Source organism: Carcharodon carcharias, chromosome 9, assembly GCF_017639515.1.
Source record: "Carcharodon carcharias isolate sCarCar2 chromosome 9, sCarCar2.pri, whole genome shotgun sequence".
NCBI lineage: Eukaryota > Metazoa > Chordata > Chondrichthyes > Lamniformes > Lamnidae > Carcharodon > Carcharodon carcharias.
Genome location: NC_054475.1, coordinates 10,285,389 through 10,311,996, shown reverse-complemented (window position 1 = coordinate 10,311,996; position 26,608 = coordinate 10,285,389). Strand labels below are relative to the sequence as shown.

Here is a 26,608-nt window from a genome sequence, read left to right as displayed (position 1 = left end):
CTGGCGGGTGGGTGGCTCTGCTGCCTTCCCACCTCTGCCCCAATTAGGTCCGGGCTGGAAGGCCCCTGCACAGTCTTCCAGCCCCACTGCCAACTGAGGCCATTAAGTGGGCAACTAATGCCTACTAATGGGCGGCATCCAGCCATCACTGGTATTTATCCAGTGGTGGGCAGTAGACTCGCCATGTGGGTAGACCGAAAAACTAGCCTGTCGAGGTTAGTTTAACATCTCAACTGAAAGACGGCACCTTCAACAGTGCAGCACCCCCCCGCCTTAGCACTGCACAGGAAAGTCAGCTGAGATTTTTGTGCTCAGGTTTCTTGACTAAGAAGTGAGAGTACCACCAACTGAGCCACAGCTGACATTGGCGGGTTAGTCTGTCCTAAGGCAAAAAACAAAAATACCTTGAAAAACTCAGCAGGTCTGACAGCATCTGCGGAGAGGAATACGGTTAACGTTTCGAGTCCGAATGACTCTTCAACAGAACTAAGGAAAAATAGAAAAGAGGTGAAATATAAGCTGATTTAAAGGGCGGGGGGTGGTGTGGGACAGGTAGAGCTGGATAGAGGGCCAGTGATAGGTGGAGATAACCAAAAGATGTCATAGACAGAAGGACAAAGAGGTGTTGAAGGTGATGATATTATCTAAGGAATGTGCAAACGGTGACATTAAGGGTAGAAAGCAGGACGAGCAAGGGACAGATAGCCCTAGTGAGGGTGGGGTGCGGGGAAAGGACCAAAATAGGCTAAAAGGTAGAGATAAAACAATGGATGACATTTAAAAATAATGGAAATAGGTGGGAAAAGAAAAATCTATATAAATTATTGGAAAAAAGGGGGATCAGAAAGGGGGTGGGGATGGAGGAGAGGGTTCATGACCTAAAATTGTTGAACTCAATATTCAGTCCGGAAGGTTGTAAAGTGCCTAGTCGGAAGATGAGGTGCTGTTCCTCCAGTTTGTGTTGAGCTTCACTGGAACAATGCAGCAGGCCAAGGACAGACATGTGGGCAAGAGAGCAGGGTGGAGTGTTGAAATGGCAAGCAACAGGGAGGTCTGGGTCATGCTTGCGGACAGACCGAAGGTGTTCCGCAAAGCGGTCACCCAGTCTGCGTTTGGTCTCTCCAATGTAGAGGAAACCACATTGGGAGCAACGAATGCAGTAGACTAACTTGAGGGAAGTGCAAGTGAAGTGCTGCTTCATTTGAAAGGAGTGTTTGGGCCCTTGGATGGTGAGGAGAGGGGAAGTGAAGGGGCAGGTGGAACATCTTCTGCGGTTGCATGGGAAGGTGCAGTGGGAGAGGGTTGAGGTGTAGGGGTGATGGAGGAGTGGACCAGGGTGTCCCAGAGGGAACAATCCCTGCGGAATGCTGCTGGGGGGGTGAAGGGAAGATGTGTTTGGTGGTGGCATCATGCTGAAGTTGGCGCAAATGGCAGAGGATGATCCTTTGAATGCGGAGGCTGGTGGGGTGATAAGTGAGGACAAGGGGGACCCTATCATGGTTCTGGGAGGGAGAGGAAGGTGCGATGGTGGATGCGCGGGAGATGGGCCAGACACGGTTGAGGGCCCTGTTCTAAGGTTGTATTAAAATGCAGAATCTACGAACATATAAATTAAGAGCAGGAATAGGCCACTCGACTCCTCGAGCCTGCTCTGCCATTCAATAAGATCATGGCTGATCTGAATGTAAGCTCAACCCCACATTCCTGCCTACCCCCTAATAACCTTTCACCCCCTTGTTAATCAAGAATCTATCTACCTCTGCCTTAAAAATATTCAAAGACTCTGCTTCCACCACCTTTTGAGGAAGAGAGTTCCAAAGACTCACAATTCTTTGAAAGAAAAAAATTCTCCTCATCTTGGTCTTAAATGAGCGACCCCTTATTTTTAAACAGTGACCCCTAGTTCTAGATTCTCCCACAAGAGGAAACATCCTCTCCACATCCACCTGGTCAAGACCACTCAGCATTTTAAATGCTTCAATTAAGTTGCCTCTTACTCTTCTAAATTCTAGTCGATACAAGCCTAACCTGTCCATCCTTTCCTCATAAGACAACTCGCCCATTCCTGATATTAGACTAGTAAACCTTTTCTGAACTGCTTTTAGCGCTTTTACATCTTTCTTTAAATAAGGAGACCAGTACTGTACACAGTACTCCAGATATGGTCTCATCAATGCCCTGTATAACGGAAGCATAACATCTCTATTTTTGTAATCAATTCCCCTCACAATAAATGATAACATTCTATTAGCTTTCCTAATTACCTGCTGTACTTACATACTAACCACCACCCCCCCACACCCCCCAACCCCCACCCCAAGCAATTCATGCAGTAGGGGACACAGATCCCGCTGCACCTCAGAGCTCTGCAATCTTACCAGTTAGATTATAAGCTTCCTTTTTATTCTTGCTGCCAAAATGAACAATTTTACAATGGCCCACATTATCCTCCACTTGCCAGATCTTTGTCTGCTAATTTAACCTATCTATGTCACTTTGCAGCCTTACATCCTCTGTGCAATTTACTTTCCTACCTATCTTGGTGTCGTCAGTAAATTTAGCCACCGTTCCTTCGGTCCCTTCATCCAAGTCATTTATATCAATTGTAAAAAGCTGAGGCCCCAGCACTGCTCCCCGTGGCACACCACTCGTCACCTCCTGCCAGCCAGAAAAGTAAACCGTTTATGCCAACTCTCTGCTTCCTGTTAGCTAACCAATCTTCCATCCATATCAATATGTTACTCCCTACACAATGAACTTTTATTTTCTGCAATAACCTTTGATGTGGCACTTTATCAAATGCCTGCTGGAATCTAAGTACAGCACATCCATCAGTTCCCCTTTATCCACAGCACATGTGACTCCTTCAAAGAACTCAATAAGTTGGTTAAACATGATTTCCCTTTCACAAAACCATGTTGACTCTGCCTGATTGCCTCAATTTTTTTCTAAGTGCCCTGCTATAGCAGCTTTAACATTTTCCCTATGACAGGTGTTAGACTAACTGACCCGCTTTCTGTCTCCCTCCCTTTTTGAAAAGGGGCTATATTTGCGATTTTCCAATCTAACAGAACCTTCCCCGAATCTAGGGAATTTTGGAAAGTTAAAACTAGTGCATCAACTATCTTATTGGCCACTTCTTTCAAGACCTTAGATGAAGTCCATCCGGACCTGGGGATTTGTCAGTCCGCAGTCCCACCAATTTGCTAAATACCACTTCCCTGGTGATTGTAATTTTCCCGAGGTCCTCCCTCCCTCCCATTTCCTGATTTACAGCTATTTCTGGGATCTTACTTGTGTCCTCTATAGTGAAGACCGAAGCAAAATATCTGTTTAATTTGTCCGCCATCTCCCTACTTTTCATTATCAATTACCTAGACGTGCTCACTATAGGACCAACGCTCGCTTTGTTAATTCTTTTCTTATTTAAATATCTATAGAAACTTTTACTACCCATCTTTATATTACTAGCCAGGTTTCTTTCATATTCTAATTTTTCCCTCCTTATTAATCTTTTTGTCATTCTTTGCTGTTCTTTATATTGTTTCCAATCTTCTGACCTGCTGTCTTTGTGTGATTACATGCTTTTTCTTTAAGTTTGATGCTGTCTTTAATTTCTTTTAGTTAACCACAGATGCATTAGCGAGAGGAAGAGGTCTAATTATTTGGTCCGATAATGCTCATGCAGAGTCTTGAGATCTTTTACTAAAGAGGCTATATAAATGCAAGTTGTGGTAGAATTTTAGACAGTGCCTATATTATTGTTCAGTTCCAGCCTGTTAAACATATGAAATAGGACCGGTAGTAAGCTATTTGGCCCTTTGTGCTTTTTCTGCCACTCAGCAAGGTATTCTACCTCAACTCCACCTTCCTATCTTATCTCCATATCCCTTAATTCTTTTAGCACCCACAAATCTTTCCATCTCGGTCTTGAATATATGCAATGATTGAGAATCCACAGCCCTCTGGGGTACAGAGAAAATAAAGACTTGCATTTGTATAGCGCCTTTCATGATCATTAGACATCCCAGAGAGCTTTATAGCCAATGAAGTACTTTTGAAGTGTAGTCATTGATGTAATGTAGGAAGTGCAGGAGCAAGCTCCCACAAGCAGCCATGTGATAATGGCCATAAAGTCTGCCTTGGCGGTGTTGATTGAGGGATAAATATTGAATTCCAAAGGTTCACAAACAAACAGCCATTTTAATAAACTGAGAAGCTCAAGAAACACAAGGGAAATCGGACTGGCTCAGAATCCCAGAATTCCCTGCAGCTCTGATGTCATATCCCATTAGCAGTTCCAGAGCTATTTCAGTTCAGCACTAATGTTCAATCTAAAACTATCTGGCTGGCTGAGATCACAAAAAAAAAATCCTCTCATTCAATTTTAATTTCGTATTGGCTTCTGTCCCCTTTTACCCATGTTGTGTCCCCTTGTATAGGTGGCAGCATTGGGGTTGCCAACTCTTCAGAATTGTCCTGGAGTCGCCAGGATTAAATATTAATCTCTTGAGTGAAAACCAAGAAGGAAAATCTTTGGGGCATAGTGTGCGTGTCTTTTTCCCCATTTATTGAACATTTTTGTTTATTAATGGTTAAATGGATGGGGGGTGTAAAAGGCTGTTGGCGGACAGGTCATGTGACAAAAACTCCGGGACTACATCCAACTCGAGTTAGCAACTCTAGGCGATATAGCTGGGTAACCCTCCTGCCTTGTCTTTGCCTGTAATTGCCTGTGAGCTAATTGGTCCAAATGGATATTGGTGACTGCCTTTGTACCCCCTCCTCTTGGAAAACATAACCATATATGCATGCTGCCTGAGAAATCCAAAGGGGTGATCTAACGGGGGGGCCTTTTCTATAAAAAGAAAGTATCTGATGGGGTTTCCTCCAGCCCCATTCTTTCCTCTGGTGGGTTTGGGGGGGGGGGGGGGGGGGCAGAGGGTCGATCTGAACAAAGAGGCATAACCTTAGATCTAGCGTGCTCAGGGGTGATATCAGGAAGCACTTCTTCACACAAAGCATAGCGAGAATCTGACATTTTCTTCCTCAAGAAGCTGTCGAGGCTGGGGAATCAATTGCAATTTCCCAAACCGATATTTGTTAGGCAAGAATATTCAAGGTTGTGGAACCAAGGCGAATAGATGGAGTTATAGGTCAGCCATGATCTAACTAAATGGTGGAACAGTCTATGAGGGCTCAGTGGTCTCCTCATGTTCCTGTATTTGTCACTAAATAAAGGCTCCACAGTGTGGGGCATTGGGAAAATTAGTGGTGTTGCATCACAAGGCTGCCTTGGCTTGTAGAATATTTGAAGGGAGAAAGCTCTCTCCGCCTTGTGTCAATTTTTTTCCTCTCCAGAATCCAGTGGAGTCTTTGCTAATGTGCAGCTCCACAGACGTAGGTTGCCCTTTGGCCCCCTCCTAAGAAACTGGTGTCAGAAACCCAGACAGAGTGAATGCCGGCAGGCTATTTAACTGTGGGGGCATCGCAGCGGAGTCCGATCTCAATAATGGCACATGTGTACTTTTATATAACTGTCAAAACCGAATCGCAGTGAGAAACAGGATCCCTGGCTGGTTGTTCGCTCACCCTCCCAACCCCAGCCAACTAACCCAGACGAACAGAGCTAAATCTTACCTTAACAGTTATCTCAGACAGATCAACTCGCTCAGTACAGAGTGGAGCTTTCTCGCATGTTCGACGGAGCTACTCACTACCTCAGCCAACTTGACCATCCGGGGGCAATGGCTTGCACTTACAACCAACTCCTTTCGGCAATTGAAAGGATCAATAAAACCCAAATTTGAGAAATGGGCCTACTTCACTCACACATCCCCTGCAGTGTCCCCCTGTAAATTCAAATCCCACCAGGGCAAATTGTGAAAAGGAACTATAGCAATTTAAGAGCTGGCAGCAAAATAAGCGAGCAAGAATGTTGTTGGGATTGTTGTGATAACCTGACTGTTGTGATAACCTGATTGTTGTGATAACCTGACTGTTGTGATAACCTGACTAAATAAGTGAGCAGAAATGTTATTGGATTGTTGTGATAACCTGACTGATTCACTGATGCCTTTTGGAAAAGTGCCCATTACCCCTACCCGGTGAGGCCGATATGCAACGCTAGTGTCAGGAGGTGAGTTACCCATAGTGTTTTTTTTATTGGTTCATGGGATGTGGGTTATGCTGGCGAGATCTGCAGTTACTGTCTATCCCTAATTTCCCTCGAGAAGATGGTGGCGAATTGCTTTCTGGAACCACTGCAGTCCATGCGGTGTAGGTACACCCACGGTGCTGTTAGGGAGGGAGTTCCAGGATTTTGACCCAGCAACAGTGAAGGAACAGTGATATATTTCCAAGTCAGGATTGGAGGGAAACTATCAGGTGGTGGTGTTCCCATGTGTTTGCTGCCCTTGTCCCTCTGGGTTTGGAAGGTGCTGTCTAAGGACCTTGGTGAGTTCCTGCAGTGCATCTTATAGATGGTACATACTGCTGCTACTGTGCACAGGTGATGGAGGCAGTGAATGTTTGTGGATGGGGTGCCAATCAAATGGGCTGCTTTGTCCTGGACGGTGTCAAGCTTCTTGAGTGTTGTGGGAGCCGCACTCATCCAGACAAGTGGAGAGTATTCCATCACACTCCTGACTTGTGCCATGTAGATGGTGGGCAGGCTTTGGGGGGTAAGGAGGTGAGTTACTCTCTGTAGGATTCCTAGCCTCTGACCTGCTCTTGTAGCTGCAGTATTTATATTCCCGACTGTCTTTCCTCTCATACACTCATCCCTTAGTAGCAGAGTCTGGCCCCATGCTCTGTTTGAAACTTTTCTCCCTCATTCAAAGGCCCATAAAATCCATTTCTTGCCATTCTTTTGGTCCCTTTCCATAACTCTCTTCTTGTTACTGCTTGGTGTTAGTCCGAAGATCCAGTGGGGAAAAGAACAATGTTACATTGCTGTAGAAATACCAGTTGTGATTGGCGAAACTTGGAATCATTCCAGTTAAGACTCATTTGAGGCTGTTCCACAAGCTGAAAGACATTTATGGTTCATTTACATTCATGGATTGGAAAACGTTACATGAATGCACCTTATACTCTGCTGCCACATCTTTTCCTTTGAATACAGATCTCAGGCTTTCTCACTGCAGTCCGGGATGTTAAGTTACGACACAGGTAGGTTTAGTAAGGGATTAGAGGGTTAAAACATAAAGTTCTCTAGAAAGTGCCGTAACTCACCACCAGTTTCATTCAGAATAGTTGGCACTGATTCATAATTGGTATCCACTGTAACAAATAAAACAACATGAGCGAGGAAAACTAGGAAGGAGAACTGTGGAATTATGGAATTGGGAGGGGAGACAATCTGGAAGAGTGAGAGGACAAAGACAAGTGTGTATAAGGGGGTTACAGGCATAGAGGCTACGCAAGGAGAGAAGAGGATTTGGGAGAATAGGTGGTAGGAGCCATAACGGAGTAACAGAAAGAAGGGATATAGAAGGTATAAGGGACAGAAGAAATGGGGAGCATCATGCAGGGAGGGGGAAATAGAGTGCAGAAGCATTTTAGACACAGAAAAGTATGCAAGGAGAGCTGGGTGAGGGGAGGTGGGGCTGGTGGTAAAGGTGTGCAAGATATAAAAAAATAAATAAACATGCATTGGAGAAAGCATCTGTCCAGTGATACATTACTGATCAGTGAGCTGAATATCAAATATCAAAACACATGTCATATTAAAACAAAACAGGTTAGCAGAAATATTTCAGTGTGATTAAAACTGAATTAAAAACTCAAAACAGTCGCGTGACTGAGCAAGCCAGCTTTTTGACATAGAACTCAGACAGAAAATAATCTGACACTGATGAGTAGCGCATCCCAAATGTTTCAGGGGAGATGGGCTGAGACGATTGTGTAGTGAGTCCTTCATCTTCAAAAAGGTTTAAAGAGAAACTGAACTAGAAAACTGTCGGAGGAAACTTGAAGAAAGTCACCATCCCCCCCAACACCCCCACCATGATAAACCCTTTACTAACATAGCAAGCAATATTCCAGTAGGTCAAACCCTCTCCTCATTCTAGATAAACTTAAGTCTCAATCTCACCAAAACTCCCCTAGAAATTATTCTAAAGAACATAATCAAACTTGGATCATCAAATTGCACAGTTGCTTCTCAATGAAATAAAATCAGAAAATGCTGGAAAAACTCAGCAGGTCTGGTAGCATCTGTGGAGAGAGAAACCGAGTTAACATTTCGAGTCCATAAGACTCTTCTTTAGAGCCATATGGACTCGAAACGTCAACTCTGTTTCTCTCTCCACATATGCTGCCTATAGTGATTATGGTTTTATTTAGTGTGTAATGTACCTTTAAGAATACTTGTTAAGGAAGATCACCAGATCTTTAGTAACCTATAGGAGACTAACGCGGGCTACCTCAGATGCCAGTGTAGAGATAGAGTTGGAGTTGAAGGCACACGTATAGTTGCTGTTGAGTATATTGTAAATAAATTTAATGTTCCCATCCAAGAAGTGTCTGCAGATCAACTCTATCAATAATAGCACAATTCGGCCACCCTACAACTAACCGGTGATGAGGTTAAAACAGGATTGAACAGAAGAAATCAAGTTAAAAAGAAATCGGCACTGTACCTTGCCTAGTGATTGTAACTAGCAAGCTCCGTTAGAATTGAAGAAGTTATCCCTTCTCAAAATGCCACAATTGATCCTTTTGAACCTGCCACAGACAATTGGTCTCAATATGTAGAACACCTCACGTTCATTTTTCAAGCGAATGAGATTACAGGGGAAGAGAAGAGGAGAGCGATCCTCTTGAGTACTTGTGGGAGAAAAACCTACAGCTTGATTTGAAGTTTGATAGCACCCAGTGTCCCAGGTTCAAAGAATTTCGATGAATTGGTGGACCTAGTCACTTTCAACCAAAGCCCTCAGTCATATTGCAGAAGTTCAGATTTAATTTGTGAAATAGAACCCTGGGTGAGACAATTGTGCACTATGTGGCAAATCTGACTCAGCTAATGGAACATTGAGAGTTTGGTACGATGCTGAGCAACATGCTCAGGAGATTGTTTAGTATGTGGTGTGAAAGAGAAAAGATTATTGCCCGAAGTGAACCTGGATTTCAAGAAGGCGTTAGAGGTAGCGCTGGCCATGGAAAGTACAGTAAGAGATTCAAAAACAATACAGGATGCGTGAAATGGCACTGTCCTCCGCATCAGGCAGGAAACCCCAGCCAAAAGAGGTGCGAAAAAGCGAGAAGTGGGAAGCAGCCCCCCATTAGTCAAAGGATGAAGGAAAATAACTTAGCAGCAAAATCGAAGAATATTTTTAATAGAGGTGGAAACAGTCTTTTAGGAATTGGTAGCTGAAAAAAATCAAATGTTACTATTGTCACAGAAATGGACATATAATGAGGCAGTGCAAGGAAAGATTCAAACAGGCTTGTAAACAAAAGAAAAAGCCCAAAGAAATTTACAGAATAGAAGAGCCTGAAACAACAAATTCAGACACTTACTCATTGTTTAACCTGAGAGTTGGAAAGACAGAACCAATATTTGTCACGGTGAAAGTAAATGGCAAACCTGTTAGAATGGAAGTGGACACAGGAGCTTCCATTACAGTAATTGGGGAACATACCTTCAGATATTTGAATAATGGTGAACATCAGTTAAGTTTAGAACAAACAGCTGCCAAGCTAAAAACAAAAACGGGTGAAGACATTCAAGTAAAAGGCATAAGCAGAGTAACTGTCCATTATGGAAGCCAATCGGCAAAGCTGCCCTTGATGGTGGTAGCAGGTGAAGGGTCAAGCCTCCTGGGCCGAAAATTGGTTAAAGGAGATTAAGTTAGAATGGGCTGAAATTTTCCAGTTGAGAGAAAGTGGGCTACCAGAGCGACTTAGAAAGTACACCACCGTCTTCAAGGATGAACGGGGAAAATCCAGGGCCTACAGACCAAGGCTCACGTGGATCTGGAAGCTACCCCTTGCTTCATGAATGCGAGATCGATGCCATTTGCCCTCTGAGAAAAAGTTGACATTGAACTAAATAGACTAGAGAAACTGGGCGCTTTCCAACCTGTTCAGTTCTCAGAATGGGCAGCCCCCATAGTCCCCTGTCCTTAAACCTGACCACAGCATCCGAATTTGTACAGACTACAAACTGACAGTTAATAAAGTAGCTAAGCTAGACAGGCAGCCCATTCCAAAAATTGAAGACATGCATGCCAAGCTGGCAGGAGGGACAACTACACAAAGCTTGACATTAGTTGTTGTTGAACATGACTCGAGTTGGATAATGCCTCCAGGGAATTTGTGTCACAATTAATACCCACAAAGGATTGTACCAATATACACGATTGTCTTTCGGGGTCTCCTCCGCTTGTGCCATCTTTTAGAGAACAATGGAAAGGTTACTGCAGGGACTGCCCCAGGTTGTAGTCTCTTTAGGCAATGTATTGATGACAGGATTCACTGAAAAAGAGCATCTGGCAAACTTAGAAGTCTTAAAACGTTTCTTGCAAGCTGGAGCCCGTGTAAAAATAGAAAAATGGACGTTTCAAGTGAGGGAGGTAATCTATTTGGGTTACCGGGTAAATTCACAGGGACTCCACCCAGTTGAGGAGAAAGTGAGAGTCACAAGAGAGGCATCAGCACCAAAGAACACCTCAGAGCTCAAATCATTCCTAGGAATGATCAACTATTATGGGCGGTTCTTACCCAATTTGTCTACAGTGCTGGCACCACCACCCCCCCCCGCATTCTCTATTCAAAAAGAACCAACATTGGTCTTGGGAGGTGCCTCAGAAAGAAGTGTTCATACAAGTGAAACAATTGTTGCACTCGTCCAATCTATTAGTGCATTATGACCAGATGAAAGAATTGGCACTGACATGTGACATATCTCCCTACAGAGTGGGAGCAGTGCTCTCTTATCAGATGGACGATGACATGGAACAGCCAATAGGTTACGTATCAAGAATGCTCACTGCAGCGGAAAAGGGATACTCGCAGATAGAAAAAGGCCTGTCCATCATTTTTGGTGTCAAGAAATTTCCCCAGTACGTACACGGCCACCATTTTACAATCTTTTCAGACCACAAACCATAGATGTGTTTGTTTAGTGAGGACAAGGCTATACCACCCATAGCCTCAGCAAGAATACAATGATGGGCTTTAATCCTGGCAGCATACGAATACACTTTCATACATAGACCTGGCAATCAAATCACAAACACCGATGCCCTTAGTCGTTTACCTTTACAAGAAAATGATGAGCACATCCCAGTTCCACAGGAACTTGTTTTACTGTTAAATTTCTTAGATTCCTCACCAGTATTTTCTCGACAGCTCAGAGACTGGACAAGTCAGGACCCAGTCCTATCTCAGGTACGAGAACAAGTGCTACATGGTTGGTCACAGGAGCTCGTATCTGACAAAATGAAACCGCACTTCAACAGAAGACATGAAATAATCAGCCAGAATGGCATCTTATTGTGGGGAGCACGAGCGATAGTTCCTCCAAAAAGGGTAGGGAGCTACTTTTAATTGAACTACACAGTGCCCATCCAGGAATTTCCCGAATGAAGACCATAGCACACAGCTATCTATGGTGGTCTAGGATGGATTGTGAAAGAGAGAGGTTAGTAAAGCACTGTGTGCAATGTCAGCAACAGCAAAAGTTGCCACTGACAGCTCCGTTATGTCTATGGGAGTGGCCAGGTAGACCCTGGGTGTGGTTACACATAGTTCCCAGGAAAGGTTCAACGTAGTCAGTGTTTTTGCTCACTGTCGTTGCCCATTCAAAATGGTTGGATGTATATGAGGTGACATCACCAACGTTGGCCGATTGAATTGAGAAACTACCTCAGAGTTTTGCCATTCATGGACTACCAGAAGTAGTTGTTTCCGATAACGGCGCGGCATTTACAAGTGCTGAGTTTCAACGGTTTATCAGCCTCAACGGTATCACTCAGGTGAAAACTGTACCGTATCACCCTTCCTCAAACGGACTGGCCGAAAGAACAGATCAAACATTCAAGGCAGGCATGAAAAATTTAACTGACAATTCCTTGGCAACCAAGCTAGTACTCTTTCTTTTTCATTACAGGACTACTACCCCTCACATAAGAACAAGTGTCACACCTGCGGAGGTATTGTTGAAACACCGTCTCAGGAGGAGATTGAGCTTATTAATGCCGAATTTAGAGGGGAAGGTGGAAAGGAGACAGGGAAGCCAGAAAACTAGATACGACTGGCATAGTCACCAGAGGAAATTTACCCAGGGAAGAGCCAGCCGGTATGCGTGAAAAATTTCAGGGAAGGACCAAAGTGGTTACCAGGTGAAATAAGTGTGTTTACTGAACCTCTATCTTACCACATGGAGGTGGAAGGTGGCTTCATTTGTAAACATGTGGACCATTTAAAGAAGAGAGAAAAATCACCAAGATTTGGTTCCACCAGTGATCATGAGTGGGTCTGCGTTCCCTGTTCAGACCCAGGGCTGACATGTCTGATGTTCCTGTAAGAGTTGAGGATACAGAACTGCAAGTGCCCATTGAAGCACCTGATGTTCAGGCAACTCCGGAAAAGGAGATTCCTGACAAAGAATCTGAAGTTGTGGAGCTGTGACGTTCCACACGTACCAGGAATCCACCTGAAAGACTGAACTTGTATTTTCCTTACACAGTGAAAATAATATGTTGTCTTGAAAAATATGTACTTGTAAATATATGTATAGCTAAAGGGGGAGGAATGTAGTAATTATGGTTTTATTTAGTGTGTAATGTACCTTTAAGAATAATGTTTGTTAAGGAAGATCACATGATCTGTAGTAACCATTGGAGAGTCGCACAGGCTACCTCAGTGGACAATGTAGAGACAGAGTTGGAGTTGAAAGCACCTGTGTAGTTGCTGCTGAATATATTGTAAGTAAACTTAATGTTTCCATCCAAGAACTGTCTGCAGATCAACTCCATCATTAATAGTACAACTCAGCCACGCTACAACAATGCCAGACCTGCTGAGTTTTTCCAGCATTTTCTGTTTTTATTTCAGATTTTCAGCATCTGCAGTATTTTGCTTTTACCCCTTAATTAAGTTGGGTAGTGGACAATATTCAGCACCTTGCACATCAACAATGAGTTAATTGATAACAGGATGAATGGTTCTGGATCTCAATATCCAAATATTATCTATAGGAATTCCCAAAGTGGGAGGTGATGGTGTCATGGTATTGTTGCTGGACTAGTAATCCAGAGACCCAGGGTAATGCTCTGGGGACCCAGGTTCAAATCCTGCCATGGCAGATGGTGGATTTAAAAGTCCAATGATGACTGAAACAATTGTCGATTCAATTAAATAAAGTTCAATTAATAAATCTGTAAAGCTAGGTTCAGTACTGGTAACCATGAAACTATCATCGATTGTTATAAAAACCCATCTGGGTCACTAACATCCTTTAGAGAAGGAAACCTGGTCTGGCCTACATGTGACTTCAGACCCACAGCAATGTGGTTGACTCTTAAATGCTCTCTGAACAAGGACAATTAGGGATGGGCAATAAATTTTGGCCCAGTCAGTGATGCCCACATCCCAAGAATGAATAAAAAAAAAATTCCAAAGGCCTTTTCTGATTGGTGCAAAATTTCTTTACATGTTTATCTGGAGTTCCTGACGAAGAACTGCCAAAGTTACAGTGGACGCTGGAAAATCCCCAAGAAAATTCCTGGCAGCTATGTTTTAGCCACAAATTCGGTATAACGAGGAGGAACCGGAAATTGTGGCGCCTCTGCAACTGGAATTCTATAAACTGGAAGTGAATGGGAAGAGGATCAACGTGTTCAAACTGTAAAGAACTGACGTGACCAGAAAGGAGTTTAACGTACTGAAAGTCGTGCATGAACTGAGACAGAGGACGAAAGGATTTGATCCTTTGAATTTCCTACAGTGGAAAAAGGTTTGGTGCATTTGAACCTTATACATTGGGAATGAAGGGAAGAAGTTTGGTTTATGAAATGCTATACAATGAAAATTAATACAATATGTGTACACGGGGTCTGAGCTACATCCGTAAGTGTTGAGAAATATAATTCAGATAACGAATGATGTTATTTGTACAACAATTTATATTTATATAGTGCCTTTAATGTAATAATGTCTGAAGTCTGAAGGCACTTCACATCAGCATTACAAACCAAGAGTAACGCCAAGCCACAAAAAGAGATCTTAGGTCAAATGACCAAAATCTTGGTAAAAGAATTAATTTTTAACGAGTGTCTTAATGGAGGAAAGCGAGGTAGAGAGACGGAGAGGTGTAGGGAGGGAATTCTAAAGCTTGGGCCTAGGTAAACGAATGCATGGCCACCAATGGTGGGACAATTAAAATTGGGGATGCTGAAGGGGCCAGAATTAGCGGAGGCAATGTATCTCAGAGGGCTGCGTGGCTGGAAAAGATTACAGAGGTGGGGTGAGGTGCAGCCATTGGAAGGGTTTGAGAAAGAGGGAGAGTATTTTAGAATCAAGTCTTGCTTAACCAGGAGCCAATGTAGTGGGGCGTTAGGTGAAAAGGACTTGCTGCGAGGCAAGATACAGGCAGCAGAGTTCTGATGACCTCAAGTTTATGGGGGTGGAATGTGGGGAATGTGCATTGAAATAGTCAAGTCTAGAAATAACTAAGGCATGAGTGAGGGTTTCAGCAACTGATGAACTGAGGCAGGGTTGAAGTCGGGCGATGTTACGGAGATGGAAGTAGGCATTGTTAAGTGATGGTGCAAATGTAAGGTCAGAAGTTCATCTTGAGGTCAAATGTGATGGCTGACAGGAAGAGTAGGGTAGACCCGGTTGCCCATGTGCGCTGGTAGCCAATGCGTCGCACCAATAACTCAAAACAAAATGGCACTACTTTAATGTTCACGCTTCTAATCTTTAGAAAATTTTTAAAGCATTTTTATGGCACTTTCTGAAAGTGATCTTTATGTTGCTGGTTGTGAAACGTAGGCCATCAGAAAGGAATACTGCGTCACTCACAAACAGGCCGCAATAAGTCCAGCCATCATTCGACTGCTGGTTGTTGTCTTCAAAAGTACTTGTTGTGATCGAGAGATCTAAATCTTTTTGTGTAGGTGCATCTCCTGGAAATGCATTCCGAGTGAGATCCAGGCTAACCTAGATCCGCTCAAAACTTTCATTATCACAAGATTGCTGCATTCACTACTAGACAGGGCTGAGGCCTATATTGCCTCCCCTTGTCTACAACTTGGAGAAATGTTGCCCAGAATCTCAAGCGAACAAATCTTATTTTGTACGATAACTGCCAAGTGCCTTGAAACAGCGCTATCCAACCAAAAATGTTACAACAGTGGAAGCGGAGCTGGTACTTTCTGGAGGTCTGGCTAGGAATGGTGGGGGAGATTTATTCCCAGGTTCCTACACTTGGGAATGCAACTCACAGATGTTGTTGCCTAGAAGGCGTGAGGAGCGAAGAATAGACTCACTGGAGAACTAGTCAGAAGCAGGAAGGCTCCTTGTGCTGTTAACATATGAACTTGTTGCTGTTGGAGTCAACCGAGTAGGAAATGGGGGAAATGGGAACCCCAGCTGGGTGATTTTTATTTCCAGTCTTGCCTGGTCTGAGACCCATTACCAGGGAGATGGTGGTGTAGTGGTATTGTCATGGGACTGGTAATATAGCAGACCCAGACTAATGCTCTGGGGACATTGGTTCAAATCCCATCATGGTAGCTAGAGGAATTTGAATTCAATTAATAAATCTGTAAAGCTAGTTTCAGTACTGGTAACCATGAAACTATCATCAGTTGTTGTAAAAACCCATCTGGTTCACTCAAGTCCTTTAGGGAAGGAAATCTGCCATCCTTACCTGGTCTGGCCTACATGTGACTCCAGACCCACAGCAATGTGGTTGACTCTTAACAGCCCTCAATGAAGGACAATTAAGGATGGGCAATAAATGCTGGCCTTGCCAGCAAAGCCAAATCTCAATAATGAATAAAAAACACCCCCAAAACTACCGCCTCAACTGAGATCAGGACAGACCACTGATCCAAATTGTGATCTTGTTGGTGTGCAATGATGTACAAAGGACTGGGCAATGCACTTTGCAATCAGTATCAACTAGGGCAGCTTGTTGGATTCCCAATTTTTAAGCCTGGACATTATTGTTGAGGAGGTTTTGCAGATAACTTGTTTATACCTTCATAAATTGATACAGCACAGATGGAGGTCATTCTGCCTATTGTCTCACTGCTGGCTCTTTGAAAGAGCTACCAATTAGTCTCACTCCAGTGACATTTACCAACAGCCCTGCAAATTTTCCTGTCTGTTTTGAATGCTATCATTGAATTTGCTTTCTCCAGTCTTTTAGACAGTACATTCTAGATAATGCCACTTCATGGCACAAAACACATTTCACCTCATCTCTTTTTATTATTCATGCATCGGATGTGGGCTTCGCTGACTGGGCCAGCATTTATTGCCCATCCCTAGTTGTCCTTGAGAAGGAGATGGTGAGTTGCCTTCTTGAACCGCTGCAGTCCATGTGGTGTAGGTACATCCACAGTGCTGTTAGGGAATTCCAGGATTTTCCAAGTCGGGATGCTGAGTGACTTGGAGGGGAACTTCCAGATGGTGCTGTTCCCATCTATCTGCTGCCCTTGTCCTTCTAGATGAAGTGGTCATGGGTTTGGAAGGTGCTGTCTAAGGAGCCTTGGTGAATTTCTGCAGTGATTCTTGTAGATGGTACACACTGCTGCTACTGTGCATCTGTGGTGGAGGGAGGGAATGTTTGTGGATGTGGTGCCAATCAAGTGGGCTGCTTTGTCCTGGATGGTGTCAAGCTTCTTGTGTTGTGAGAGGTTCACTCATCCAGGCAAGAGGGGAGTATTCCATCACACTCCTGACTTGTGCCTTGTAGATGGTGAACAGGCTTTGGGGAGTCAGGTCTGAGTTACTCGACGCAGGAACCTAGCTTCTGATCTGCTCTTGTAGCCACAGTCTTTATATGGCTAGTCCAGTTCAGTTTCTGGTCAATGGCAACCCACAGGATGTTGACAGTAGGGGGTTCAGTGATGATAATGCCATTGAACATCAAAGGGCAAAGGTTAGGTTCTCTCTTGTTAGAGATGGTTATTGCCTGGCACTTGTGTGGCCCGAATGTTACTTGCCACTTGTCAGCCCAAGCTTGGATGTTGTCCAGGTCTTGCTGCATTTGGGCATGGACTACTTCAGTATCTTGAGGAGTTGTGAATGGTGCTGAACACTGTGCAATCATCAGGGAACATCTCCACTTCTAATCTTATGACGGAAGGAATGTCATTGATGAAGCAGCTGAAGATGGTTGGGCCAAGGACACTACCCTGAGGAACTCCTGCAGTGATGTCCTGGAGCTGAGATGACTGACTTCCAACACCCACAACCATCTTCCTTTATACTGGGTATGACTCCAACCAGTGGAAAGTTTTCCCCCTGATTCCCATTGACTCCAGTTTTGCTAGGGCTCTTTATGTCACACTTGGTCAAATGCTGCCTGATGTCAAGGACAGTCAGTCTCACCTCAGCTCAGGAGTTCAGCTCTTTTGTCCATGTTTGAACCAAGGCTCCTTCTCTGGCTCTTGTGCCAACTACATTAAATCTATCTCCTCTACTTACCAAACCTTCTGCCACTCAAAAGAATTTCTCCTTATTTACTCTATCAAAACCCTTCATGATTTTGATCAGCTCTCTCTCATGTCCCCTTAACCTTCTCTGCTCTAAAAAAAAAACCCAATTTCCCTAGTGTTTCCATGTAACTAAAAACCCTTATCCCAGGTATCAATCTAGTAAACCTCCTCTGCACCCTCTGTAAAACATTCCTTTGTCTTCTATCTTAGTAAAGACATTAACCCCTTTAAGTTGAGCATTAGCTTAACATGGAAAAGAATTTACTATGAACGCATTAAAAGTATTCATCTGTTATTATCCCAATTGGTAATTTTTTGCCTGTAACTTTTTGCAGAAAGTTCTGAAGCTGAAGGCTGAGAAAATGGTTGGCATTGGCCTGCTGGGAACAATCCCTTGCTAAGCCTGAGGCACCTGTTATGTTGGGTCTCGGGTCTAATTTATATGAGACAGGTGAGCTGCAGAGCAGCAATACTGGCACGGTTGCTGCTGAAGAGGATTGTAATTCCAGCCTGCTGCGTCACCTGCAGAATGCCCTCGGTGAGACCAGGCAAGCAGGGGACAGCGGGGTGGAGAGCAATCAGAAAGCTGGAGAGGAAGGAACCCGGAGAGGGAGTGGGGCAATCAGGAGTGGCCAAGTGGAATTGGGAAGGAAACTCCTCTTCCTCCTGACTTCACATTCGAGTAAGAATATTTACAAAATTTTACCATTCAGGTGGTGGTAGCTAATGGTCCCTTTCAAGGGCTGTTTGAGGTATACATGCCTCCTTGCATTCCTGTACCAATATGATGCAAGCTGTACTGTCAGCCTGTGCCCTGTCCACCATATTGGGCACTTAGCGCTTCTGTAAAATAGGCGCAGTCCCAGTGAATTTCTAGGCTGTAGATGCTACCTGTAGGGGTGGCATTAACTGGTTAAAGGATGACAGCAGTTTAAGGTTCTCAATTCTGGAATCTGTGCCCTGCATAGCACAATCATCTCCAAGAATTATTGGGCACATTTCTGGGGGACTTGCTGGCTGGACCGTTTCATTCCTTGGCAAGACTACAACTGTAGGAGTAATGGAAAGCCCAAGTCTGTGGGGATTTTTGTCCAGTGGGTGGTATTTCTTTGGCAGCAGCTTCCAAACCCGCAAACTCTACTATCTAGAAAGTCAAGGCCAACAGGTGCTTGGGAACACTACCACCTGCAAGTTCCCTCCAAGTCACGTACCATCCTTTCTTGGAACTATATCGCCATTCCTTCACTATCGCTGGGTCAAAATCCTGGAACTTCCTCTGTAACAGCACCGCGGGTGTACCTAAACCACATGGACTGCAGCGGCTCAAGATGACACCTCACCACCACCTTCTCAAGGGCAATTAGGAATGGATAATAAATGCCAGCCCTGCCAGCAATGCCCACATCCTGTGAATGAATAAAAAGAAACTACCCTTCTAGGAACTCCTGGTTGCACTGACCCTGTACCACATGGAACTAATGGGCATGGGTTCCTCGGCATCATATTCTGCAGGTCCAACTGATCCCTTGAAAGTGCGTCCAATCCATCATAAAACATTGATCAAAAAAGCCCCTGTCATTTGGTGCACCATGAACACATACTAGGAGTGAAAACTGTTAGGGGAGGAGTTAGAGGGTAGGGTTTTGATACTTACTGGTCATCACCTTGATAGTGATGGGGTTTTTTTGCTGGATGGTGTGTGTGAAGAGGAACCGAGCGTTACAGATGTAGTCAAAGCGAGCGTCGCTACGCACCACATTGGAGAAGTAGAGGTCGCCGTTCAGGCCCTGAGACACACGCTTATCTTGAGGGATCGACTCCATCACTAAAACAGACAAGAGATCACTTGGCACAACCAATCACAATGAGCACCCTCAGAGACTCAATCTCCTCAATCCACAACAGCTCGAAGATAATACCTCATATCCTTACATTTTATACATCTATGTTATCTTATGTTTATTTTTTGCCATCCAATTAATTCTGGTTATTTATTGTTTCTGCATTATAGTTAACGCCTCAATCAGAAATGCAATGAATTGAGTTATTGCCCCAACCTCTTCGTCGCACTCAAAATCCCACAGAATATTACCGTATGGCATTGTCATAACATTTAGTGATCTAAAACATGTATCACTCTTTGATATACTCATCGTTCATTGTACCACCTTCCCGTTATGCTCTTGTCTATTGCTCTAGTATATCCCCTGCGTCATTATAACACAACATTCCCCAGCGTAGTCATCTCACCATAACTCTACCCAACATACTCTGGTACCCTCAAAAACACAGCGGACAGTTAAAGACCCTCTGGCTCATCCAGCAGCCCCCACACAATTGTGATTCCTTGTGTATCCCAATACACAAACATTCTTCACCCTGCTCAACAACCACATGATACCCCGGAATAGATGAAAAAGCAGGTAAAAGTCCAGCCCAATATGGGGGATAAAAATTGGGAAATCCCTCACTGCTCCATCTAGACAATCGGAATTCATCTGGAAACTGGCCTCGGAACTCACTCTGGCCCCGAATTTCTTGCCGGAACTGTCTTCTGTAAGGGGTGACCTCTACCTTGGTCATAGACAGACCCAGCTTTTGCTCGTTGTTCAAGCCGCAAGATAGATCACACCCCTGTAACATGCCTTTATATACTCTGAATTTATATACTTGACTTTTCCCAATTTTCCCTCACTTTTCTCTGCTCCTCTCCTGAAGATGCTGACTCACATTGAAACAGTAATGCCAGAGAGAACAAGGGAAAGAAGCAGACTGACCAAGGGAGATAGAGGTGAAGGAATGGAAAGGAAGAGAGAAGAAAGGAAGAGAGAGGAAGAGCATGGGAGAGAAAAAGGAGAGAAAAGAGATTAAGGTGAAGAAACGGAGAAAAAGATTGTGAGAAACAGAGAGGGAAAGAAGTAATAAACAGGTGATGAGTTAAAGAGTGAAGAAGGGGCAGAGGGAGAGTGAAGGGTAAAGAGGAGAGATAGAGAAAACAAGAGAAAAGAGGATAAGAGAGAAAATTGAGAGAGAGGAAGGAGGTGTAGTATTAAATTTTGCAATTGATTGGTATTTAATTGAGAGTCTGATAACTGATCTGTTCTATTTATGCTTGACTGATTAAGCCTAGGTGTGGATTCAGAGCTAAAGTAAAGAGAGAAGCTGCTAGAAACCCCTAGCCAAGCTGTTCCAGTACAGCTACAACACTGGCATCTACCCAGCAATGTGGAAAATTGCCCAGGTATGTCCTGTACACAAGAGGCAGGGCGAATGCAACCCGGTTAGTTACCGCCTCATCAGCCTACTCTCCATCACCAGTAAAGGTGATAAAAGGAGTCTTCAACAATACTATCAAGTGACACTTGCTTAGCAATAACCTGTTCACTGACACACAGTTTGGGTTCTGTCAGGGTCACTCAGCTCCTGACCTCATTACAGCCTTGGTTCAAATATGCATTTTATGTTTTTGGTTATCAGGTCCACTGGCTGCGCCCTTGATATTAACACATTAATTGGTGCTTGAAACAATATCGGCAGAGAAACTGATTAACTGAACAAACGCTGGTGGTTTATTGGAACTAAGAACAGAACACTGACAATGTGTGCTTCTTCAATCACTTCCAGCTCCAGACTCCATTACTCAAGTAGCACATGCTGTATAGCCATTGGTTGATACAGTCACGTGGTCAGTTAACTCCATTCTCTTAAAAGTACATGGCACCGCACTTTGCCACATCCCTCCCCCTTTACTTGAAAGTACAATTGACAAGCTTCACATAATCCCAATTATTCCCATGAATAACTATTTACAAGTCAAGTCTCTCAGGAGGCTTCCTTGAACGTGTCGAGCGTTGTTGCTCAATGGCCTCAGCTGGTTTTTCCTGAGACCCCCTCCTTCAACATGTGTGTTCTGGCTTCCTGATCGGTGAATAAAAGTGTATTCGTAAGCAGCCAATATCAGTGTCCACCTCTGGATGCGAGCAGATGCGATGGGGGAGGTGGTATCGCTTTATCCTCTCCATATAATCCCAGCAGAGGCTTATGGTTGATATAATGTGAAAACGGCGACAGGGAAGGTATCGATGGAATTTCTGAACACCAAACACAACAGACAAGCCCTCCTCCTCAGTCTGACAATATCATCATTCTTCAGTGCTGAGCGCGCGAGATGTATAACCAATGGGTCTGTTCGGAACCATCTGCCCTCCGGTGTGAAAGTCCAGCCCCTACTCCATAAGGGGAAGCGTCGCAAGTTAAAATCAATTCTTTCCTTGGGTCAAAGTGGACCAGTCGGACCAATGATCTTAACAATTGCTTTACCTTCAGAAACGCCTCCCGGTGCGGAGCTTGCCAAATCCATTTATGGCTTTTCTTAAGCAATACGTATAATGGAGTCAGTATGGTTTATTTTTTGGAGAAATCAGCCATAGTAGTTTATCATGCCTAAGGCCTTTAGTTCTGTAGTGTTTCTCGGTGTAGGTGCCTTGAGAGTAGCCTTGACCTTTTCTTCCATGGGATGCAGGCCCTGCACGTTGACCTTTTAGCCAAGTAAATCTACCTCTTTGGCTTGGAAAAAGCATTTTTCTCGCTTCAAGCACATCCCCGCTTATGAGAGGTGTTTCAGCACCTCCTCCAAATTAGCCAAAATGTCCTCCGTCAGTTCTTCCAGTGACTAAGACGTCATCCAGTTAAACAATGACGTGGAGCAGTCCCTGTAGCAGATTTTCCATGGTACGCTGGAAAATAGCACACGCTGATGAGACCCCACAGGGTAGTTGAGTATATTGATACAATCCTCCATGTGTATTGATGGTCACTAATTCCCTAGAGCCTCTTTTCAACTCTACCTGCTGGTAGGTGTGGCTCATGTCGAGTTTTGAATATGTGATGCCCCCTGTCAATTTCGAATATAATTAGTCAATCTTCGGTATCGGGTGTCTTATCAAGTTTGGCCACTCTGTTTACAGTTAACTTATAGTCACCGCAAAAGCGAACACTTTTCAGTAAGGGTACTATCGGAAAATCGCACCAGTTGTAAGATATCCAACTTTTCTCGGTCTCGACCTTGTCCCATAGAGCATAAGGGACTCGTCTGGCTCTGATAAATCTGGGGGTTGCATTAGGGCCTACGTGGATGTTGGCTTGTAGCCCACGAATCCTTCTTAGCTTGTCACGGATAATGGAAGCGTACTTTTGTAACAATTCCTGTAAGTTTCTCGTTCTGATTTGAAAAATCTCGGCCCCTTGCAATTTAATCTTTTTGAGCCAATTGCGACCAATTAAACTGGGGCCTGCCCCCGCTACTACTATAAAAGGGGTAAATTTACAGACTGATCCCCCATTCTGCACCAAGACTTTCACTCTCATTTCCTTGCCCGTATATGTTTTTAAATTTAGTGCCTGATTCTTCCAAACTTAAAAGGATGGGCTCCTTTATTCGAGTATCTGAATGTATTTTCTCTTGTGACAGACATTGATGCCCAGCATTGACCTCCATCTTGATGGGTTGTTCAATGGCTCTAATGACCACCTGGATTGGCTCAGTCCGACTCACTTTCAGGTTGTATAACGAATGGATGTCAGATTCTGCTTCCTCTGGTTCTTCAATGAGACAGATTATGATTTCTATCTTTGTTTTTAAAATACTGTCTCAGCCTATCCTGACAGTGCCGCATCATGTGACCATTGCGGTGGCAGGAAAAACATTGGATATTTCTGAACTGTCGATCGCCTTTCTCTCATTAATGTCGTGAGTTTTCACTGTAGTCCTGTTGTTCTTCAATGGTCTGTACATAGTGGGCGTTCCCCGCCTTTCTGTGGAGTCTGATGTTTTTGCACCTGGTCCTTCCTGCCCTACAAGATGGGCAGTGCCATTTTGTGTATCTTTTACTGCCTCCGAGTCTCTAACTGCGCTCTCCATGGCTGTTGCCAATTCTAATGTCTTACTGAAGTCTAGATTAGTCTCAGATCGTAATCGCTTTTGAATAGCATCGTGCCCGATTACACATATCAATCGATCTCACAACAAGCCACTAATTGAAGTTCCGAACTCACAATATTCCATTAATTCCTTTCACGCAGCTACACAGCCGGCGATTGTCTCTCCTGGAAGCCTATTCCTCGAATTGAATTTAAAATGCTGCACAGTAACTGAGGGCTTTGGATTCAGGTGGTTTTTAACAATATTTGCTAACACGTCGAAAGTCTTTGTATCAGGGGTGTTAGGTGACGTGAGGCTGCGGATCAGCCCATACGTTTTGCTCCCACATGAAGACAAAAGAATCGCCCTCCTCTTGTCCTCCTCCATGATGTCGTTAGCAGTAAAGAACAACGCTAGGTGTTCAACATAACAAGACCAGTCATCAGAAACAGAGTCGAATGGTTCAAGATGCCCAGACTGCAGCATACTCGATGACTAAGGAGACTGCGCGTTCAAACAGCTTCAAGGTAATGGTGAAGTCACGTGTCTGGCGCACCGCGGCTTTCTTGATTGCCGGCAATTGATCTGGTTTATCCTCGTCGCCAGTTTTATGTTTTTGGTTATCAGGGTCGCTTTGTCCAGCAAACGTTGGCTGCGCCCTTGATATGAACACATTAGTTGGTGCTTGAAACAATATTGGCAGAGAGACCGATTAACTGAACAAACACTAGTGGTTTATTGGAAATAAGAACAGAAGACTGCACAATGTGTGCTTCTTCAATCGCCTCCAGCTCTACACTCCATTACCCAATAAGACGGCGCTGCATAGCGATTGGTCAATACAGTCACGTGGTCAGTTAACTACATTCTCTTAAAAGTACATAGCACTCCACTTTACCACAACGGACAATAGAGTTGAACTCCTGAGGTGAGGTGAGAGTGACTGCTCTTGACATCAAGGCCGCATTTGACCAAGTGTGGCATCAAGAAGCCCTAGCAAAGCTGGAGTCAATGGTAATCAGGGGGAAAACTCTCAGCTGGTCGGTTTCATACCTAGCACAAAGGAAGATGGTTGTGGTTGTTGGAGGTCAATCATCTCAGCTCCAGGACATCACTGCAGGAGTTCCTCAGGGTAGTTGTCCTCGGCCCAACCATCTTCAACTGCTTCATCAATGACCTTCCTTCCATCATAAGGCCAGAAGTGGGGATGTTCGCTGATAATTGCACAATGTTCAGCACCATTCGCAACTCCTCAGATACTGAAGCAGTCCATATCCAAATGCAACAAGACCTGGACAATATCCAGGCTTGGGCTGGCAAGTTGCAAGTAACATTCATGCCACACGAGTGTCAGGCAATGACCATCTCCAACAAGAGAGAAACCAATTATCGCCCTTGAGGTTCAATGACATTACCATTACTGAATCCCCCACTATCAACATCCTCGGGGTTACCATTGACCAGAAACTGAACTGGACTAGCCATATAAATACTCTGACAGGAATCCTGCGAGGATTAACTCACTTCCTGGCTCCTCAAAGCCTGTTCACCATCTACAAGGCACAAACCAGGAGTGTGATGGAATAGTCCACACTTGCTTGGATCAGTGCAGCTCCCACAACACTCAAGAAGCTTGACACCATCCAGGGCAAAGCAGCCCACTTGATTGGCACCACATCCACAAACATTCACTCTCTCCACCACCAATGCACAGTAGCAGCAGTGTGTACCATCTACAAGATGCACTGCAGGAATTCACCAAGGCTCCTTAGACAGCACCTTCCAAACAAACTACCACTACCATCTAGAAGGACAAGGGCAGCAGATACATGGGAACACCAACAGCTGCAAGTTCCCCTCTAAACCACTCACTAGTCTGACTTGGAAATATATTGCCGTTCATTCATTGTCACTGGGTCAAAATCCTGGAACTCCCTCCCCAACAGCACTGTGGGTGCACCTATACCACAGGGACTGCAGCAGTTCAAGAAGGCAGCTCACCACCACCTTCTCAAGGGAAACTAGGGATGGGCAATAAATGCTGGCCCAGCCAGAGACACCCACATCCCGTGAATGAACATTAAAAAAAGCTGAGCTGGGATAAGCACAAGTACAAACATCTTGCGATTGCAGAGATATTTTAATACTTTGAAAATAAACCTGTTGCACCATTAGAAACTAGTGTATTCTCTGAAATATATACAATATACAACAGGAGTGACAGTCAAAGATAGAGATAGCAAAAAAGAAAGTGGGTGTAAATGATCTTCACCATTAGCATCAAACACACTCGTGGTGAATTGGCAGCACATCTTGCATTACTGTTAACAGGGGTGAAGGTTGAGTCTGTTGTAGAATGAGGCTGGGGGTTTGCTTTGAGCAACTTTCACACAACTGACAAAGACCAAGTTCACCCCTGGAGAGACAAAAGAGGATATGGCAAGGAGCCAAAGAGGTGAAGGAAGCTACCCTGACCCTGACACCCTGAATACACAATGAAGTAAACATCCACCTATTATCCTGCTGATTCCAGAGACTCCTGCACCAACAGAATCCAAAAGCCCGAGGAGCAACTCGGTCAAACTTACAGCTGTCCATCCAGAAGATGACAGGAGGGGGGAGTCCGGCAGGGGGTTGGCAGGGAAGAATCACCGGTGCTCCTTCCTGAACCACAAAAGGCTCCAGGACCTCCTTCCTCCACAGGGGGGCCTCTGTACATCAGGAACCAGAGAGAAAGAGAGAAAGAGAGAGAGAGAGAGAGGGGTGAGCGACGGTCAGTGATAACATGGAGCTCAGATACATGCCGGCGAGGAACAAATCACGCTGGATCCGAACAAACTACACGCCTCTGCTGGGATTGTATCACCTCTAGCTGGATGTCCGGGGGAGGTCAGAAAGTAGAAGAGAACGCAATAAAAAGGGGAAGAGAGAAAAAGTTCAAACATCACCAATAGAAACATTTCACCCAAGTCAGGAGGGATATCAATAACAAAAGCAGAAA

At 44.3% G+C, this 26,608-nt stretch overlaps 1 protein-coding gene across 11 annotated transcripts in view; it reads right to left on the bottom strand.

Annotated features, from left to right (window-relative positions):
* Positions 1-26,608, bottom strand: part of nfasca (neurofascin homolog (chicken) a) — a 179,492-nt gene that overhangs the window by 109,883 nt on the left and 43,001 nt on the right. For 6 of the 11 annotated variants that reach the window (XM_041195122.1, XM_041195120.1, XM_041195128.1 and 3 more), the window contains 3 exons: positions 26,196-26,318; positions 19,342-19,512; positions 7,237-7,284 (listed from right to left, as the gene is read on the bottom strand). In XM_041195122.1, coding sequence (XP_041051056.1) covers positions 7,237-7,284; positions 19,342-19,512; positions 26,196-26,318 — 342 coding nt within the window. The remainder of the gene's footprint in view (positions 1-7,236; positions 7,285-19,341; positions 19,513-26,195; positions 26,319-26,608) is intronic. The other 5 variants (XM_041195125.1, XM_041195131.1, XM_041195126.1 and 2 more) reach the window with 1 other exon arrangement.